The 20,466-nt window shown below is 40.4% G+C and overlaps 1 protein-coding gene and 1 long non-coding RNA gene across 2 annotated transcripts in view; both read left to right on the top strand.

Annotated features, from left to right (window-relative positions):
• The first annotated feature begins 1,438 nt into the window (after positions 1 to 1,438).
• Positions 1,439 to 20,466, top strand: part of LOC138963631 (delta-like protein A) — a 49,085-nt gene continuing 30,057 nt past the window's right edge. The window contains exons 1-2 of the mRNA XM_070335478.1: positions 1,439 to 2,919; positions 5,071 to 5,286. Of these exons, the coding sequence (XP_070191579.1) occupies positions 2,850 to 2,919; positions 5,071 to 5,286 (286 nt within the window). The 5' untranslated portion in view covers positions 1,439 to 2,849. The remainder of the gene's footprint in view (positions 2,920 to 5,070; positions 5,287 to 20,466) is intronic.
• LOC138963797 (uncharacterized) lies at positions 12,088 to 19,076 on the top strand. Its single transcript, XR_011454909.1, has 5 exons — positions 12,088 to 12,246; positions 14,349 to 14,512; positions 15,032 to 15,105; positions 16,604 to 16,728; positions 17,296 to 19,076. It is a non-coding gene; the product is annotated as an uncharacterized lncRNA (long non-coding RNA).

Below are 20,466 nucleotides of genomic sequence, written 5' to 3'. Positions count from 1 at the left end.
TAAACGAGGGTCGTGGTGTATGTGCTTGTGTGCGTGCGTGTGTGCGTGTGTGTGTGTGTGTGTGTGTGTGTGTGTGTGTGTCTGTGTGTCTGTGTGTGTGTGTAGAGCGATTCAGACTAAACTACTGGACCGATCTTTATGAAATTTGACATGAGAGTTTCTCGGTATGAAATCCCCGAACGTTTTTTTCATTTTAGCGCAACTACTACCCCGCTCTTCTTGTCAATTTCACTGCCTTTGCCATGAGCGGTGGACTGACGATGCTACGAGTATACGGTCTTGCTGAAAAATGACATTGCGTTCAGTTTCATTCTGTGTTTTTGTTGATCTTTGTTATGAATCCATTTGTGTATCTTTTTGATTGTTTTAATGCATGTATTTGTTGATTATTTATTCATTTATTTACTTACATTGACAGAGAGAAAGAAAAAGACAGACAGACAAACAGACAGAGAGGGAGACAGACAGACAGACAGACAGACAAACAGACAGACAGACAGACAGACAGAGACAGAGAGACGGAGAGCGAGACAGAGAGAGAGACAGAGAAACAGAGAGAGAGAGAGAGGGAGAAAGAGAAAGAGAGAGAGAGAGAGAGAGAGAGAGAGAGAGAGAGAGAGAGAGAGAGAGAGAGAGAGAGAGAGAGAGAGAGAGAGAGAGAGAGAGAGAGAGAGAGAGAGAGAGAGAACGAACAAACACTGTTGGATTGTATACAGGTTTACGGTTAAATTGAAAGAACAAAAACATCTTGCTGAAATAAAATGTCATAGGACGTCAACAAGATGAGTGTTTGTATGATATTTAAAAAGTTTTCCTCTTTACTTAAGAAAAACAGTATTTGAGTTGAAAAAAACCACTGGTTGAAAGGTGAGTGTTATATAAAACGCCTTGAATGATATCGAGTTATGAATGCATGTATTCAAACTAACTGCACTGGTGGTATGAGAGCTGAATTGAGCAAACCCAGCAAGCGTGACATGCATGACAATTATTCAAACCAGGAAGAAAATTAGTGTAGTTTTGAAGGTTGGCAGAACTTAAAGTGGGGCAACTTCGCCAAGAAAGTTTAGACCAGACCTTGGGACTTGCGCATAAAGAATACACGTAACGATTATGCACAAACATGAGCTCTCGATATGCAAGTATTTTTGTTAAAGAACTAGGCTATATGCTTAAGGGGGCAGTACTACCTAGCGAGGGGTGCACTTTTTATGTTGGTGCTATGTTGCCTGAATATAATTCAATTTCCATACAATGTGGTCACAAGTTAGATCACACATTCAATATTACAAAGCAAGAACACGTTTTGCAGGAATTAGTTTAATTATTGATGTATAAAAAAACAAGTCGCGTAAGGCGAAAATACAATATTTAGTCAAGTAGCTGTCGAACTCACAGAATGAAACTGAACGCAACGCAACGCAGCAAGACCGTATTGGATTGGATTGGATTGGATAAGATTTACAGTCCAGTGAGGTTACCCTCATGGAAATTCGGGCTGCTTTCTCCCTGGGGAAAGCGAGCTGCCATACATACGGCGCTACCCATATTTTTTTCTTCCTGCATGCGTGTATTCATGTTTCCTGAGACTTAATGCCGTGTGAGATGGAATTTTTTGACTTTATTCCAAGTCACACGGGTATTTGATGGACATTTTTATCTATGCCTATACAATTTTGCCAGGAAAGACCCTTTTGTCAATCGTGGGATCTTTAACGTGCACACCCCAATATACTCGTAGCATCGTCACTCCACCGCCCGTGGCAAAGGCAGTGCCCGTGGAATTGACAAGAAGAGCGGGATATTCGTTGCGCTGAGAAGGATAGCACGCTTTTCTGTACCTCTCTTCGTTTTAACTTTCTGAGCGTGTTTTTAATCCAAACATATCATATCTATATATTTTTGGAATCAGGAACCGACAAGGAATAAGATGAAAGTGTTTTTAAATTGATTTCGAAAAAAAAAATTGATAATAATTTTTATATATTTACTTTTCAGAGCTTGCTTTTAATCCGAATATAACATATGTATACGTTTTTGGAATCAGCAAATGATGGAGAATAAGATAAACGTAAATTTGGATCGTTTTATAAATTTTTATTTTTTTTTACAATTTTCAGATTTCTAATGACCAAAGTCATAAATTAATTTTTCAGCCACCAAGCTGAAATGCAATACCGAACCCCGGGCTTCGTCGAAGAGTACTTGACCAAAATTTCAACCAATTTGATTGAAAAATGAGGGCGTGACAGTGCCGCCTCAACTTTCACGAAAAGCCGGATATGACGTCATCAAAGACATTTATCAAAAAAATGAAAAAAACGTTCGGGGATTTCATACCCAGGAACTCTCATGTCAAATTTCATAAAGATCGGTCCAGTAGTTTAGTCTGAATCGATCTACACACACACACAGACAGACAGACAGACAGACAGACAGACAGACAGACAGACAGACAGACAGACAGACACACAGACACCACGACCCTCGTCTCGATTCCCCCCTCTATGTTAAAACATTTAGTCAAAACTTGACTAAATGTAAAAAACACGCTTTTGTCGTCGCCATTGTGTAAATGCTTTGCTTGTGTCGCAAAAAGCCACTTCACACTAACGCCGCTGCTTTTGTTGATTGATCTTCTCACCCAAATGTTGTTACAAACAACTCTATAGTCCTGTATTTGACTTCCTTGTCGGGCGCGTAGGCAGATCCGTAGAGGTGGTCTACTCAGTGGTCTTGACAAATATATAGCAGTGAAGTGAATAGTTGGACCTGTTAAATCTTGGTTTTGTTATTTACCGTATATTTGTTTTTGTATTCTTTTTAAATAGTAGAAATGTGAGATAACCATGCATTCCAGAGAACTCTTGTTACTCGTGTCTTTGTGTTGTGCAATTATCACAGCTGACCAAAATGTTGGTGAGTACAACTTTTTTGCTGTCATTGATTTCACATGTATTATACTCGAACAAATTGTACGACTATGTGAGCATGAGTTTACTTTTTGTTTAGTATCTTCACTGACTCAACCTATCTCCTCCTTCTTGCCTTGTGTGTGTCTGTGTGTGTGTGTGTGTGTGTGTGTGTGTGTGTGTGTGTGTGTGTGTGCAGGGGCGGACGAGGGGGGGGGTTTCTGGGGTTTCCGGACACCCCCCCCACCCCCAGCCAAAAAATAAAAATATTTTTTTGTGTTTTTTGGGGGTTGAGTTTCAATTTTTTGGGTATTAATCAGTGACAAAATCGGCTGCCTGAAACTGGTAATGATCATCCTCAGAATGCACCAGATTGCACCATTTTGCATCCTTTTTTTGCCCCCGGACCCCCCTAGCAAGCTAGGCGCTTAGCGCCGTCGGCTCGGCCCTTGGCGCCTTCACACCAATATCTTCAAAATATACTTTTGGACCCCCCCCCCATATAATGAACTGATCCGCCCCTGGTGTGTGTATGTGTGTGTGTGTGTGTGTGTGTGTGTGTGTGTGTGTGTGTGTGTGTGTGTGTGTGTGTGGCTTACATTTAAATGGACACGTTTGGTGAAGAAAATACCTTGTTTATGAAAATTACTTTGTGAATGTTATCATACAGAGGGAATGCTTTTCCCCCACCTCTCCATTGCTTTGAAGGACCTATGTCTCTGTCTCTGTCTATCTCTCTCTCTCTGTCTATCTCTCTCTCTCTCTATCTCTATATCTCTCTCTCTCTCTCTCTCTCTCTCTCTCCTCTCTTTCTCTCTCCCTCTCTTTCTCTCTTTCCAAAACACTGTACTTTCAAAAATAGTTCTTTCCAAGAGGCTTTACTTGTTGTCCAGAATAATACACTTCTTGAACAGACATGGCAGGCAGCTCTTCTTTAACGCTCACAATCAATCATATCAAACATTGATTATGCGTCAACGTTATGGGATTGTGCAAGTACAAAATCTCTTTAACCTTTGTTAACACTCAAAGTTATTTTATTACAAGTCTCCGTTTTCAACGAAGATTATCAACGTTTAAACATATTTCCTCTTAAGTCAAGATGAATGTACAACAAAGGCGTTATGATGCATAAACTCATTACTGGAAGAGTGCCAGAACCTCTTTCTACTCAATTCACTTCACACAATTTGAGAGACCCCACAAAATGTATGCTCCTCTGCCTCGTATAGATCTTTTCAAATCTAGCCTGATTTTTTTCGGGAACTAATCTTTGGAATTCACTTCCAAGCGTTCTTAGACATTTCGTCAATGCCAAGACTTTCAACGACAGATATTTGTCATTCCTCAGTCATGGTACATTGCGTTCTCACTTAGTCCAAACATGTTAATATTTCTGATGTCTTGTTTGATTATACCTGTGACACGTTTCCGTAGATAAACGTACTTCATTGATTTTATGGCATGTCATATGTAAATGTACTAAATGCTTATTACTTGCTACGTAGTTGTTTCTTTCATACTATTCCTCAATTCACGAAGACTGTTTACGTGCTTTTGCTTGTTCGAAACTTGTGTTCATTGTGCATTTGATCATAATGTTTTATGTTTATTTTTGTGGATGTCTTTTGTTTATTCTCTCTCTCTCTCTCTCTCTCTCTCTCTCTCTCTCTCTCTCTCTCTCTCTCTCTCTCTCTCTCTCTCTCTCTCTCTCTCTCTCTGTTGTTTAATGTTTATTTTGTATGACTGACACAATGCGGATGTAGGATGTACAAGTCTCTGCATGAAAATAGCAATCATAATAAAAATAAATTGGATATGTCCGGTTTCGCACATTTTTTTTGCAACGAGCCTGTTATTGTCACGATCGTCGGAAGTTTTAAAATATGGCATTGATACGTATATATGTGTGTAGTTCACCACTTCCTTTTTGTTTGCTCGTTTTAGTAGTGATTATTCAGTGACCTGGATACTGCCGACGCCAAATAGTGTAACGTCACCCGTGCGTGTGTACAATTGAAAGATAACTCACTGATTAACAGGCGCATAGTAAAGATCATCGCAAAAGTAGAATTATCATAGTATCATTATGTACGTGTTCTGTGTCAAGTATATATCATTAACGTACTGACAACTGACATAAATGTGTCATGCACAGAAAATGTTGCGATGGGGAAGAAATACAGTCAGAGCAGCAATTATAGTACCCACGATCGGTCCAGTAACGCTGCCAATGGCAACACGAGTGGGCTCTATGACGCAAACAACTGTATCCACACATTGCCAGCGCAACAGGGAACCCACTGGTGGCAGGTGGATCTGGGCGGGACGTACCCTGTCTACAACATCACCGTCTGGGGACGCGCCTACTATTGTACGTACAAGGCTGGATCGGAAAGGGGAATGGGGTTCACAAAACTCTCCCTCCCCACTCTTTATCCCGTCAAACGCACCTTTATCTCCTCAAAGACAGACCCGGAATACCCCTCTCAAATGCTATTTTTGTAACAACATCTAATGGACCTTGAGCCCTCCCGCCACCCAATGCCTGGCCATTCCCTGTATCCCATCCTCGTCTAGTTTTCTTCATTGCAATGACATCAAGTGCTTCTTAAAGACTTTATGGTTGAAGTATTTGAACCCGGAGAGAAGGAGGGAGGGACACTGGGCGAAAAGTCACGTTTTGGCACTATAACGTGGCATATAACATGAAACATGAAGTTAATCAACTGAATTTTGTGGCATTATACCTGTGCGATTCACATCAAGTTAGAAAAACTGCCGTAACGCAATAAAATCCCTGAGATTTTAGCGGGTTGCAAAACACAGTAAAACATCGAGTTTGGGTGTCTGCGTTTTGGACGTTTTCGCTACATTAACGCACGGCGATTCACGTCGTGTTAAACGCGTTTCAGCAGTGCGCAAAACACCACGAAACCTATGGAGTTTCGATAAGTTTTTCTGGTTTCTAAAACTTGATGTTAGAGTGTTGTTTTGATGGATTATTCTGCGTTTTCATCAGCCTGGTGCCGAACCTGCAGAATCAGACGATTATCGGCTCCCTCTCTCTCTCTCTAGTTTCTCTCTCAGCACGGTCAGACACACACACACACACACATACACACACTGCACATACATCATACACACACACACACCGTCACACACATTCACACTGTCACTGCACACGGCACACACACATGCACACACATGCACACACACACACACACACACACACACTGTGACTGACACTGACTGACCGTCACACACACACACACACACACGGGCACACACTGACTGACCGTCACACACACACGGGCACACACTGACAGGCACACAGTGACACACACACACACCCCTTGAACTGACACACACACACGCACACACAACTGAACACACACATACACACACTGATCATCAGTTTATAAATGTGAAAAAAAGTGCAGTGCACAAACATTTTTGGGGGTATCTCTTATTTTCTCTATAATTATGAGCCTTGTCACAGTACAGTGTACACGAGAGACTGCATTGCCCGTGCGTTGAGCAGAGAAAGTAGGTCATTCTAACCTGACTATTTAGCGCGGTCAGATTTTAGTTTTCTTCTATATTCCTTTGCACTTTTGCTGGGGTACTGGCCGAGTTAATCGTTTTCCCATGTGTGTGGGACCTGTAAGGAATTCGAAGCGGCGAAGGACCACAGATAGGCATTTGTTCTACTCCCCCCCCCCCCCTCCCCGAAACATCCGTCCGAGATGGTGGCTACTGACTGGACTTGCAACTTTCTCAACTTGTACAGTACGAACTGCAGTGACTCGAATTTGAGTTTTGGGATTTCTCTTGCTCTAACTTTTCTGATAATGTTTTACTTAGCTCGTGTTTAGATGCAATACATACTGTCTCTTTACATTTAGTCAAATTTTGACTAAATGTTTTAACATAGAGGGGGAATCGAGACGAGTGTCGTGGTGTGTGTGTGTGTGTGTGTGTGTGTGCGTGTGCATGTGTGTGTGTAGAGCGATTCAGACCAAACTACTGAACCGATCTTTATGAAATTTTACATGAGAGTTCCTGGGTATGATATCCCCAGACATTTTTTTTTCTTCGATAAATACCTTTAATGACGTCATATCCGGCTTTTTGTAAAAGTTGAGGCGGCACTGTCACACCCTCATTTTTCAATCAAATTAATTGAAATTTTAGTCAAGCAATCTTCGACAAAGGCCGGACCTCGGTATTGCATTTCAGCTTGGTGGCTTAAAAATTAATTAATGACTTTGGTCATTAAAAATCTAAAAATTGTAGAAAAAAATGTATAAAACGATCCAAATGTACGTTCATCTTATTCTTCATCTGACATCATTTTCTGATTCCAAAAACATATAAATAAAAATATAATTTTTTTATCAAAATTAAATTTTCGAAATCAATTTAAAAACACTTTCATCTTATTCCTTGTCGGTTCCTGATTCCAAAAAAATATAGATATGATATGTTTGGATTAAAAACACGCTCAGAAAGTTAAAACGAAAAGAGGTACAGAAAAGCGTGGCATCCTTCTTAGCGCAACTACTACCCCGCTCTTCTTGTCAATTCCACTGCCTTTGCCACGAGCGGTGGACTGATGAAAAATTGCATTGCGTTCGGTTTCATTCTGTGAGTTCGACAGCTACTTGACTAAATGTTGTATTTTCGCCTTACGCGACTTGTTTTGTTTTAGGATCGATTTTTATAATGATTGAGAAAGGAGAATAGCCGGTGTTAGTTTCACAGTCGGTTTTATGAAGTTTGAGTAAAGAAGTGCGTGGTTTTTACCCTCCCTTTCGTTTTCCTTCCCCTTCTTTAGTTTGCTATTATTGTGCCTAAGAGCCGAAATGGCTGCACTCTAACTCATCTTTGATCTCCCAAAAGACTCCATAAACAAACTAGTGTATCAAGAGGCTGGCTGGCTGCCCCTCGATGAAGAAAGAAGACTAAAGTCGGCCCAGTACGTATCAAGAGCAAGTACTTTTGACAATGCTGTGAACGAAGAGCTCACTGCTGAGTTCGACACAATCAATCAATCAATCAATGAGGCTTATATCGCGCATATTCCGTGGGTACAGTTCTAGGCGCTCTGCAGTGATGCCGTATGAGATGAAATTTTATACGGCCAGTAGATTGCAGCCATTTCGGCGCATATTTACCTTTCGCGGCCTATTATTCCAAGTCACACGGGTATAGGTAGACAATTAGTAACTGTGCCTAAGCAATTTTGCCAGGAAAGACCCTTTTGTCAATCGTGGGATCTTTAACGTGCACACCCAATGTAGTGTACACGGGGGGAGGGTTCGGACACCGAAGAGAGTCTGCACACAAAGTTGACTCTGAAATAAATTTCCGCCGAACCTGGGATCGAACTCACGCTGACAGCGGCCAACTGAATACAAATCCAGCGCGCTACCAACTGAGCTATAACCTCGGCCTCTTACCAAAACCTAAAAAGAAAAACACCCAAAATACACGAAGCAACGATCCCACTAGCAGACTATATGTTCAACCGATATTTCAAGAAAGTGGGGGTAAACCCAGGTAGGATGGCCCACATTCCCATTCACCCCTTCCCATTTTGGTTCATGGAATCCCCCATTATCATCCCTGATCATGATCTGGGTGTAACAAAAAAAAGATAACCATGTACTTGTCTCATCAATAGTAAAATATATAATCTCAAACAATAACAAAGATCACCTACAAATATTTACTGACGGCTCCAAAAAAAATGATGACCAAGCTGACTGTGCTTTTGTCATTCCTGACCTCAAAATAAGTTTAAAAAATTAAACTCAACAAGGATGTGTCCATTTTCACTGCAGAAATGCTGGCTACGTTATCTTGAGAGCATGCCACTATATCAATGACCCCCCTCGACCTCCAACAAGAGTCGTGATTCTCTCCGACTCAAAACCAGCATAACTGCTCTTCAAAATGGTTCCAGAAACCGGGAAGAGCTTCAGACGGAAATATTGTTCCTCTGTCACCAGATCATTGCCTCTTGAACAGAACTGACCCTTAGGCTACGTACTTCCCCTCACACACATGGATCAGAGGCAAGGATATGGCTGACAGAGAAGCAAAAGAGGCTGTTACAGATCAAGCAGCATTTCATGACATAAAATTAACAAAGACGGGAGCAAAACACAAAATGGCCAAAGTTGCCTGGCGTCACTGGGACTGGGAAACAGAATTGAAAATAGAAGGCAATGCCCATAGTTGGCTTATTCTGCCCCGACAAACAAAACAAAACAGGCCTACACTCCCCACCTCCCTCCTTAAAATACTTCTCAGAATTCGCACGGATGGCATGGATGCGCTCACAAGTGCTTTCCCCGTCTCTGTGAATGTGGACAGTTTATATCTTTGTTACACCTCTTTGACCGCTGCCAATCACTCCAGCAAGATTTCTGCAACCTACACACCCTTGTCAACGAACATAACCTGAAACCCCATGAGGTTTTTTTTAGATAAACATTGCACGCTTCAATGGAAGCTGGCATACACCCTGTGTCTCTCAATAGTAGAAGGCTGAAATAGGATATCTGTTTTAAAAAAAAACCTGATCTCCGTTCCTCACACCGAGCTTTTTCTTCTTCATTGTATTATTTTTCCAGTTATCTATTTACTTACCTATTCAGCCAAAAATATAACAATATCCCACATAACAAAAATTAAAAAAATAAGCCTACAAAACCGCTCCAGTCCAACCATATTCCGCGTACACAATCTTTACTTCCATCCCCATTTTGAAATATCGCAAAAGACTTCCAGATATAATTATAACACGATCATATATGTGTTCTCTGGTTGCATGTTTGTTCAGTGTCTTGTCCCCACATAAAGCATATTAACTCTACCTGTCCTAAAGCAAGTTGCAGTTCTAAGAGGACGTTAAAACTAGTTATCATCATCAACACACACACACACACATATGAAAGAACCCATGTATATTTTTATGATTGTTGTTTTGGTCTGAATACAATTTGGAATCTTACTACACTCTTGTTAATTGATTTTACATTTTGTTGTCAGAAGTATTTTGTTCGTCGGTTCGTGTCTGGTGCGTGTGGTTTGAATGCCGTCCTGTCAAATGTCTTTTAAAAACACATTCACGGTAACATCTTCGACGCAGACACAGACAGTTAGGAAGGGCTCCTAATATGGACCACTTTTTGTTTCATGCTGATAACTAGCTTGTTTTCTTGCGAAGAAGTTTTATTTTGTGTTTGGTAGTCCTTTTCTCTTAGGTTAACCGTTAGGCCTAATTAGAGTGAAATAGCTTTGATAAACATTCAACAAAAATTAAATACAGACAAAATCACAAATGGTCCATAATAGGAGCCTGGGCGCCTAATATGGATCAGTGAAGCGGCCTTCACAAATCACTGTTAAAAGCCCCCTATACTTCAAAATAACATGATACAACTTAGTGTACAAGTCAGTCTAATTCAAATATGCTTTAGATTGATCTGTTTCGGGTTGATGAGAGCATTATTTGAAGCACACCAGGAAACTAAAGAAGCTTATCAAAAACAGAGTGAAAATAAGTGAAATTATCAACTTCCACGAAAAGAAGACTTTTTTTTTTAAATCTCGAGGACTAGTTATAGGTTATTTCCAGCAAGCTTCTTAATGAATTATTGAAAATAGCTTTTAGCTTTTTTTTCTCGATTTGTTGAAGGTGGTCCATATTAGGGGACTCGCACATACTTTGAGATCTTGCTAATATTTTTTGTTTGCACGGTAAAAACTCGGGGTCAACCCTGCTAAAATGTAACAAATGCGGTCTTAGCTGTCATATATAGCAATTTTTGTGTGATAAAAGCTTTGGCTGTGGACAGAAACGAGTCCGTTTTCGGCGGCAAAGCCGTTTAGAGTGAACGCTGCCAAACTGAGTGAAAAAAAGAGAAAAAGCCTAACGGTTTTGAGATTTGTGTTTCTGCAATACAGCGAACAAAACTTTTTTGAGCGCTCAAGCGCCGTTAGTTTTTCAGAACAGGAGGTGGTCCATATTAGGAGCCGGTCCATATTAGGAGCTACGTGAAGCTACCACCGCTCGGCTTTACACACACACACACACTTTTAATTAGTTGCTTTTGGCACACGGCCTCATCATCTGAACTTGAAACAAGTCGCGTAAGGCGAAAATACAATATTTAGTCAAGTAGCTGTCGAACTCACAGAATGACACTGAACGCAATGCCATTTTTCAGCAAGACCGTATACTCGTAGCATCGTCAGTCCACCGCTCATGGCAAAGGCAGTGAAATTGACAAGAAGAGCGGGGTAGCAGTTGCGCTAAGAAAGATAGCACGCTTTTCTGTACCTCTCTTTGTTTTAACTTTCTGAGCGTGTTTTTAATCCAAACATATCATATCTATATGTTTTTGGAATCAGGAACCGACAAGGAATAAGATGAAAGTGTTTTTAAATTGATTTGGACAATTTAATTTTGATAATAATTTTTATATATTTAATTTTCAGAGCTTGTTTTTAATCCGAATATAACATATTTATATGTTTTTGGAATCAGCAAATGATGGAGAATAAGATAAACGTAAATTTGGATCGTTTTATACATTTTTATTTTTTTTTACAATTTTCAGATTTTTAATGACCAAAGTCATTAATTAATTTTTAAGCCACCAAGCTGAAATGCAATACCGAAGTCCGGGCTTCGTCGAAGATTACTTGACCAAAATTTCAACCAATTTGGTTGAAAAATGAGGGCGTGACAGTGCCGCCTCAACTTTCACGAAAAGCCGGATATGACGTCATCAATGACATTTATCAAAAAAATGAAAAAGACGTTCGGGGATTTCATACCCAGGAACTCTCATGTCAAATTTCATAAAGATCGGTACAGTATAGTTTAGTCTGAATCGCTCTACACACACACACAGACACACACACGCGCACACGCACATACACCACGACCCTCGTTTCGATTCCCCCTCGATGTTAAAATATTTAGTCAAAACTTGACTAAATATAACAACTACAAAACACAACAACGTACAACAACAGCATGGTTGTGCCTGTCGGGTTATCAGTCACCATAAGGTGCCTGTACTTGTCAGTCTCTCTTTTTAGATCAGTGCCAGTGGCCTGTGCCGGCGATAGTTTGGTAACGTCGCGCAGACCGCGCATGCGCCATGTGCAGTAAAATGTTATCACAAATGGCGGATAAATCTAACTCGTGCTAAGAAACGTTTCAAAACCAAGCTTTATGGACGTTTTTATGACTACGTACTCCAGCAGACATCAACTTGTGGTCGACGTGTGTGGGGTTTGCTCAAAATACGTAAGTATTCGTCAGCCGTTTGGCTTCTCGAATTAAGTTTCAACTTTGTCTCTGTCTCGAACCACAGGCGGAAGGTATTCACTGGACCACAACTTCCATGTACAGTGTTTGGTATTGAGTAAGAAAGTAGTCTGGTGGTCCAGTGGACGATACCTTTCGCCTGTGCTCGAACCAAATACTAAGCTTACCAGTTACCACACTGTCATACTCATAGTCATAGTGATAGCACTGATACATTTGTACAGGTAAACATGGCTGTTTGCTGAAAATCAGTCTTTGTGAAAAATTTAATGATGTCTCTGAAGTTTGATTCAGTCCCTAATTCATTCAGTGATTCATTTTGATGGGACGTCAACCCATGGTGAGACTAATAATGATATTTGATCGTATTCTGCCAGTGCCATTGCCAACTGCCATGGTTGTTCTTGTGTGCACTAATTAGTAATTTACTAGCAATAGGAACTAGACTGTGACAAAAGGTCAGGTGTCATGTCTACTGTCCCGAATGACACACGATTGCTGACATTTCACCATTGCCAACAGAATAAACAAATAAGAAATAGGTAGAAAATGAATGTGAAAACTGACTTTAATTGTTGATCAGTATTTTCTATACCACTAACAAATAATCTACTTGCAATAGCTGTTTGGCAAATGTATGTTGCATGGGACACACTGACATGAAAGTGGAAGATGTTTTTCCCTCTAGAGAAACTACATATCAAGTTACACTTTTTGTGCTCTTCCATTCCAGTTGGCAATCAATTGTTAACGCATGTTATTAGAAAAAATAGAACGAAAACAGATTAGATAGAATGAAAAATGTACTGGTGATGTCATTTGGGACATACTGACATGAAAACGTCACCTTTTGGCATTGTCTCGTTCGAGTTCTACTATAGTAGTATTTTACTAAATCATTACTACTAGTACTAAATACTACTGCTACTACTAGCTTTAAACAAGCTATGGTTTGAATGACCAGCTAAATGCTAATAGTTAATAAGTACATTATTTTTGCATCAGCGAGGTATACATAAATTTAACGAAGTGGATTCACAGCGCGCGTCGCGTTGTGCAGCGTTGCGATTTACAACGCGCTGCACTACGAGGAACGCTGCGATTCACGACGCGCGATGTATTCTGCCGATACATTTCCTTCACAATCGCAACGTTTACAACAGCTACATCTATCTGATCTATTTGAGAAATAAAACTGTCAATAAAACGAAAAACAGAGCTGAGCCATTCTCTCTCTCTCACTCTTTCAACTGAATTCACCAGTATATCGCCGCGTCGATGTAAAAACGTGCCTACCTCTGCTGAACAATCCTTCTCTTTGCGGTCAATGCGCATGCGCCAATCTTGTTGGACTTACAAAAATGCGACCCTTTGACCAATCGAACCATGGGTTAGGGTAAGGCTAAGGGTTAGGTTGTTCACGACCTGATTAATCTCCCCATGTTAGCGCATGCGCATTGACCGCAATGAGAAGGATTGTTCAGGCAGAGTTTTCAGTTTGTGACACCGACCTTGAATACTTGGCAGTCATACTCATACTCATATCACTACATGTCATTGCAATGGCTTCTACTATATATGGAAAGGAGCTGAGTTTTTAAACTGGGATGACGTTTTTAAACAATTATCCGAGTACAGTGCCGCGGAACTGTTAATCGGTGTCACACCAGTTTAACACTTCAGCAGCCATTTTGGAATTCGCGCATGCGCAGATCATTTTTTCAGCGTGGGTTTTTTTCCAGTTGATTTGAACGCGTATATATATATATATATATATTCAGTCTGCATAAAGTGCAATTTTGTAGTCTTGCAGCCCTGAAGTTGCTTTCAAAGAAAGACTGTAAAATGTTGCTGATAATCATGCATACATGTACAAAAATAAAGCGCATCAACAATCTGCGCTGGTGAGAGCAATAGCCGCGCTCTGGGAATCGCTGCGCTGCACAACGTGCCGCGCTCTGTGAATTGCCGCGCTGCGCTCTGTGAATCGCTTGCCTAAATTTAAATATTTTATTAAAAAAATACCGCATGGTTTTGCTTGACCAAATCATTTATCAGCTAACAATATGCTTTTATTTCAGTTGGACCTGACTTGAGCATGGTTCCGTTGTCTCCGCAACAACAGATTGGTTACTCAAGAATTGCAGGCATGTCCAGTTTGCAGCATGTGCAGGCTGACCCCGCTGAGTGTGAAGATCTGATGGCTGATCTAGACACAACATAAGCTGCTTGACACTATTCCAAGGTAAGCAAGAAGCTTTGAAAATAGTTACTTTAAGTGTTACTTGGTAAGTGTACATTTTTGTGGGTGAACCATCGGTAACCGTCCCCCCCCCCACCCCTCGACACCCACACCCACACATACAAACACGCACACAAACTTGGGTTTGTACTACAACTATTAGTATTAACTACTCTTCATAAATGAGTTATGTAATTCATCAGAGGTTTGAAGTCATTATGGTTTTGCAAATTAGTAAGAGACTATGTGGGTGCATGGATTCAGTAATGCGCAATTAATACATGCAATACTCCTGCTGGTGAGTTCACTACAAACAGGTACTACATTAGAACTGATCTATGTTATTTGTTAATGAGGATGATTAATCGTAATCTCACTGTCAAACTGTCATGATACTATTGCCATTGACAGTGCTAGATCACTTCATAAAGTTATTTTAGTAAGTAATCATATGATATTGATAATTTTGATAAAGTGATTTACTGACGGTGACAATGACATGTTATCTTCATACTATTCCAGGTACAAGATGCTAAACGTGCAGATATCAAGGGCTTGGGATTTCGGCTCCTGGAGATGCTACTTGTAACTCTTTTGTGAGTACCGATGTATACTGGGTGTTTTCTCAGTTTTTGTCCGCTGTCAGTGTGAGATTTATATTGTGGTACAGTGGAACCCCCCTGTTAAGACCCCCCAATTTAAGACTCCCTCCTTTTAAAGACCTTGTTTTCTCAGACTTTCTGTTCACAACCTCTGTAAAATTACCCCCCTTTTAAGACTCCCTCCTTTTTAAGACTGAATTTTCTCAGATTATTGTAGGTCTTAAAAGGGGTGTTCCACTGTATAACCTGTTTTTCTAGTTTCATGGTTTAGCCACGACTCACTTTGAATGAGGGTCATCTGCCAGGCATTTAGCTGATTATCTGATAGTGATAAGTGATATTTATTAATTTGCTATTTATAAATTACAGTTGCAGTAAACTAACACTGTCGCACAAAGTATGTGACTTTAAAAAAAGATTTGTTTGTAATCATGTGAGCTCTGTCCACTAGATGATGGAGAAGGGAATTTTTCCAGTTGAGTCTGCAACATGGATTTTTCTCTCTCAGGATAACAAATACAGCAGGGTTCGTACAGGTCATGGAAAACCTGGAAAGTCATGGAATTTGATTTTTAATTTTCCAGGCCTGGAAAGTCATGGAATTTCAATTCAAGTCATGGAATTTAAAAAAAATAAAAAAGAAAGAAAAATTAACCTTTAGCACGCCAGCGGCGATTTTCATTGCCCAGCCATTCCACCACCACCCCCCCCCCCCCCCCCCCGCGATTTGCGTCTCCAGCACAAGGCTTGTTCGTATGACCAACTTCTCGTTCATATTTGCATACGAGAATAACGGTATTTTTAACGGCACTTGAGCCAAAGCGAGGCTCACTTCCTTCCGTTATCTCGTCGTGTCGTCTGCGCTGCATTTGAGTCGGTTTCGTCGAAGTTTTTTGTTTTTGCATCGATAAAGTACTTTAGCGCTTCGACAAGCAAGATGGAGGATGATGAGTTTGAAACTTTCTTTCAGTTGTTTCTTGACAACAAAAAGTATGCGGAATTGGAACGAATTACCGAGGAAGATCTTCGCAATGAACTGTGTATCGCGGTGAAAAAAATGACAGTTCGTCAAGTCACAGTGACGGTTACGAAACGGAATTTACGAAAGTGCAGATGGATACAAACAGTGGCTGGTCCAGTTTAGTGAAATGACAGGACCAGCAAACATTACCGATAATCTGACTGCCTAGCAAATGCTTGACTTGCTTGTCGAAGAGACACTGCGTAGAAACTGACTCAAATTCAGTGCAAAGCAAGCCAGTGTCAAAACTGGCAGTGACAAGACGTAAAAAGTTTGCGTGTTCGGAAATGGCGACCTGTGGATCTAGTCATGGAAAATGTTATTGAGGCTCATGAAAAAGTCATGGAATTTTGTTTCTAAAAAGCAGTGGGGACCCTGTACAGTATGGAAGGAAAAATTTAGGGTTGGTGTGGCGATAACAATAAAGATATGTCATAGTGACTTGACTAATTGATTTGAATTCTGCTGCAGGTCAGTCGCCCCCCACCTCCTACTTCGACCTGGTTGCCTACTACAACTTCGAGGAAATACGACAGGACACCCTTCAGCTTGCTGCACCATGGTGTCTCTTGGAGAACAGCAAGGAACAGATACAGGTGGGGTCGGTTGGGATACCGTAAACAGACTATTTTGTTTTGTTGGCCTTAGCATAGAGTCTGGGGATGTGAGATGTGCATGATGTGTTGTTTGAATCTGACAGTGATTGTATGAATTTTTTATACATGTATTGTTGTCACGCGCTTTGAACTTCTGATAAGGCGCTTTATAAATGCCCGTTATTATTATTATTATTATTATTATTATTATAAATAGATACACACTTGTAAACTTATGTTAGTTTTCACACGTGAGCATGAAGGAATGTGCCTTTATGAGGAATGTATAGTGGCTTGCAATATTGAATTTGAGGGATGTTTGCAGTTATATAATATATTAGCACAGCTCAGTTTTCTTGAGGGTTCCGTGAGAACAGTGAAATTCTCCTTTGAGGACTGAAAAATATCTTGGATAATTGGTCTTAATTGGAGGGGGGGGGGTTAAAAAATAAGTACATTCACATGTGTTTTTCATTTTCACTGTGTTAAGGTGGGGAGGTCCTTCTCTACTTCTTTCTTTGTTTTCCCATTGACATATTTTTGTTCTTGTCTATATTTTTTACATAGGTTCACCATTAGTCCTCATCCCCAGCCGACTGTTTCCGCTGAAGCCGTGAAGGATACTTCTTCATGTAGGCGTGGACATCTTTTTCGTCGCCATGCAAGGCTTCCAGTACCATATAATTTTGTGAATACTCTGGGGACCTGTCATCGACTTTGGAAGGACGCTTTATTTTATAACACTTTGTACCCCATCTATGTTGACCAAGATTTTTTAAGCCGAGACCAGCTGTGCTGCAGCAGGTCACTCAGAATTGTAGAAACTGTGTATCAACAGGCTAGAATGCTGGCGTTAGATCAACGTTACAGGAAGCGACTGAAGCTAACCGTCTAAGCAGGATGCGGATATGTGCCGAATGAGAACAGATGCAATGTACATAGTGACTGTGTGTACGGATATATATATCCATACCTGGTCAGATAGAGCCATATGAGTGGGTACGGATATATCCGTACCTGGGAGACAAGGAGTTAAGACCACATCTGAACTGAGGATTTAGTCTCTCCATAATCAAACGCTGAAGAAGATTTCAGAATGAACTTTGTTAGATAAATTATCAATCAATATGAGGCTTATAGTTATATCACGCGTATTCCGTGGGTACAGTTCTAAGCGCAGGGATTTTGTTTTGATTTTTTTTTTATGCAATTTATATCGCGCACATATTCAAGGCGCAGGGATTTATTTATGTCGTGTGAGATGGAATTTTTTTACACAATACATCACGCATTCACATCGGCCAGCAGATCGCAGCTATTTCGGCGCATATCCTACTTTTCACGGCCTATTATTCCAAGTCACACGGGTATTTGGTGGACATTTTTAGCTATGCCTATACAATTTTGCCCGTCGCGATATAACCTTCGTGGTTGAAAACGACGTTAAACACCAAATAAAGAAAGAATACAATTTTGCCAGGAAAGACCGTTTTGTCAATCGTGGGATCTTTAACGTGCACCCCCAATGTAGTGTACACGAAGGGACCTCGGTTTTTCGTCTCATCCGAAAGACTAGCACTTGAACCCACCACCTAGGTTAGGAAAGGGGGGAGAAATAAATAGCGGCCTGACCCAGGGTCGAACACGCAACCTCTCGATTCCGAGCGCAAGTGCGTTACCACTCGGCCACCCATGCCGGTTGTTATGATCGCCACATTTTAGGTCCCCCCCTCCCCCCCTTTTCAAACTTCCCCGCTTTTAAGACCTTACGTTTTTGGATTTTCTGTTCACAACCTGTTGTGCATTTACCTACATATTAAGCAGTGTTTCTTGTATAGAATATAGTCAATGTTTGTAAAGATTTTAGTCAAGCAGTATGTAAGAAATGTTAAGTCCTTTGTACTGGAAACTTGCATTCTCCCAGTAAGGTCATATATTGTACTACGTTGCAAGCCCCTGGAGCAGTTTTTTGATTAGTGCTTTTGTGAACAAGAAACAATTGACAAGTGGCACTATCCCATCTTCCCCCTTTCCCCTATCCCATCTCCCCCTTTTCCTGTCGCGATATAACCTTGAATGGTTGAAAACGACGTTAAACAACAAATAAAGAAAGAAAAGAATTCATCAACGAGTGATTACTGCCTCACCATAGCAGTTAGGCCAGTCTTACTAACTCTTACTTTTATTAATGTGCCGTGATGCAAAGACGTTGAGCAGTTTTCAGATGTTTATGAATCTAGGGCTTTCAAAATTTACTGACATGTTGGACTCCATGACATCCAAACATGAAGTTCAGTTACCCCTTTTCAACTTTGAAGGTCACATTGTAGGCGAATTTTTAGCAAAAAGTTGGAACATTGGTGTGACTGTTCTTACTCACAAGGGAAGTGATTTAGTTATTTACTGATTTTTATTTTGTATGGCCTTCTTTCACCCATTTAATCATTCATAAATGTTCATACCCAAGGGAAGTAATTCACATATGTATCTATGGCCAATGTTTTCACAGGGCATCTGCCCCCCCCCCCCCCCCTCCCAACACACACTCACATGGGCTAAAACTTACATGGCTTTTATGGGTATGACGCTCTTAATCACAAGGGAAGTAATTTACTGATGGTGTGTTTTCATTTCATGTGGCCTTCACCGATTTGAATAATTTATTTTAGCTTATCCAATTATAGTGTGGATGAACACTGTCTCCACTCTCCACTCAAAATAGTCCTTTGCTATTGTACATTGTGAATCAGCATTTTTGTTTTTGTCCTGTTTGAATAAAGTGCAATAATTTTACAACCAAAGTGTTAATGTTAAAGATGTTTACATAATGTGTGAAGGATGATGCATTTGAAAACTAATATTGTTAAATGTCAATTGACCTGTGACAAGTCAGCAAAGTGCAATATCCAAGCATGAAACCCGCACACAATTCCCAAACAACATGCTTTCTTTTCCACAAAATTCCATCCAGGTGAAAACAATTATGTGAACGTCATAACATGGTGTTTTTTTACATTAATAATCAAGCCTAACACCAACTAACATGGTGTTAATAGGCATTTGAGCAAGCTTTAACACCAACATAACATGGAGTTAATAGGCATTTGAGCAATCTTTAACACCAACATAACATGGGGTTTTGCATGTTAAACCAGCAATAACATGATGTTAATCACATTACAAGCAAGCTGTAACACCACCAAAACAAGCAGTTTTGCAAGTTAAGTCTACGATAACATGATGTTACTTGGCGTTAAACCAAAGCTTTAATGCCATCAAAACTTGACATTTTTGCATGTTACAGACATGCTGTAACATGGTTTAACATGATGTTTTGACCGTCGCAAAACGCGCTGAAATTCCAGGCAATTTCGCAGCGATAACTTCAACAAAATCCAATCAAAATCTGGCGTTGTCGTGAACACCAAAATGTGATAAACCCATTGAAACTTGAAGTTTTGTTGGGATTTTGAGTAGTTTTGTAAGATACAAAACGCCACTTTTCGCCCAGTGAGAGACTTAGACTTAGACTTAGACTTAGAACATTTTATTGACATAAAGGGTAAACATTTTAAGCCAAGGGCCTAATCTTACAACGTGCCCTTTACATTCACACAGAGAGAGAGAGAGAGAGAGAGAGAGAGAGAGAGAGAGAGAGAGAGAGAGAGAGAGAGAGAGAGAGAGAGAGAGAGAGAGAGAGAGAGAGAGAGAGAGAGAGAGAGAGAGAGAGAGAGATGT

Source organism: Littorina saxatilis, linkage group LG4 (genome assembly GCF_037325665.1).
Source record: "Littorina saxatilis isolate snail1 linkage group LG4, US_GU_Lsax_2.0, whole genome shotgun sequence".
Lineage (NCBI taxonomy): Eukaryota > Metazoa > Mollusca > Gastropoda > Littorinimorpha > Littorinidae > Littorina > Littorina saxatilis.
Note: the sequence above shows the minus strand (reverse complement) of the source record. Positions and strands in the feature narration are given on the sequence as shown.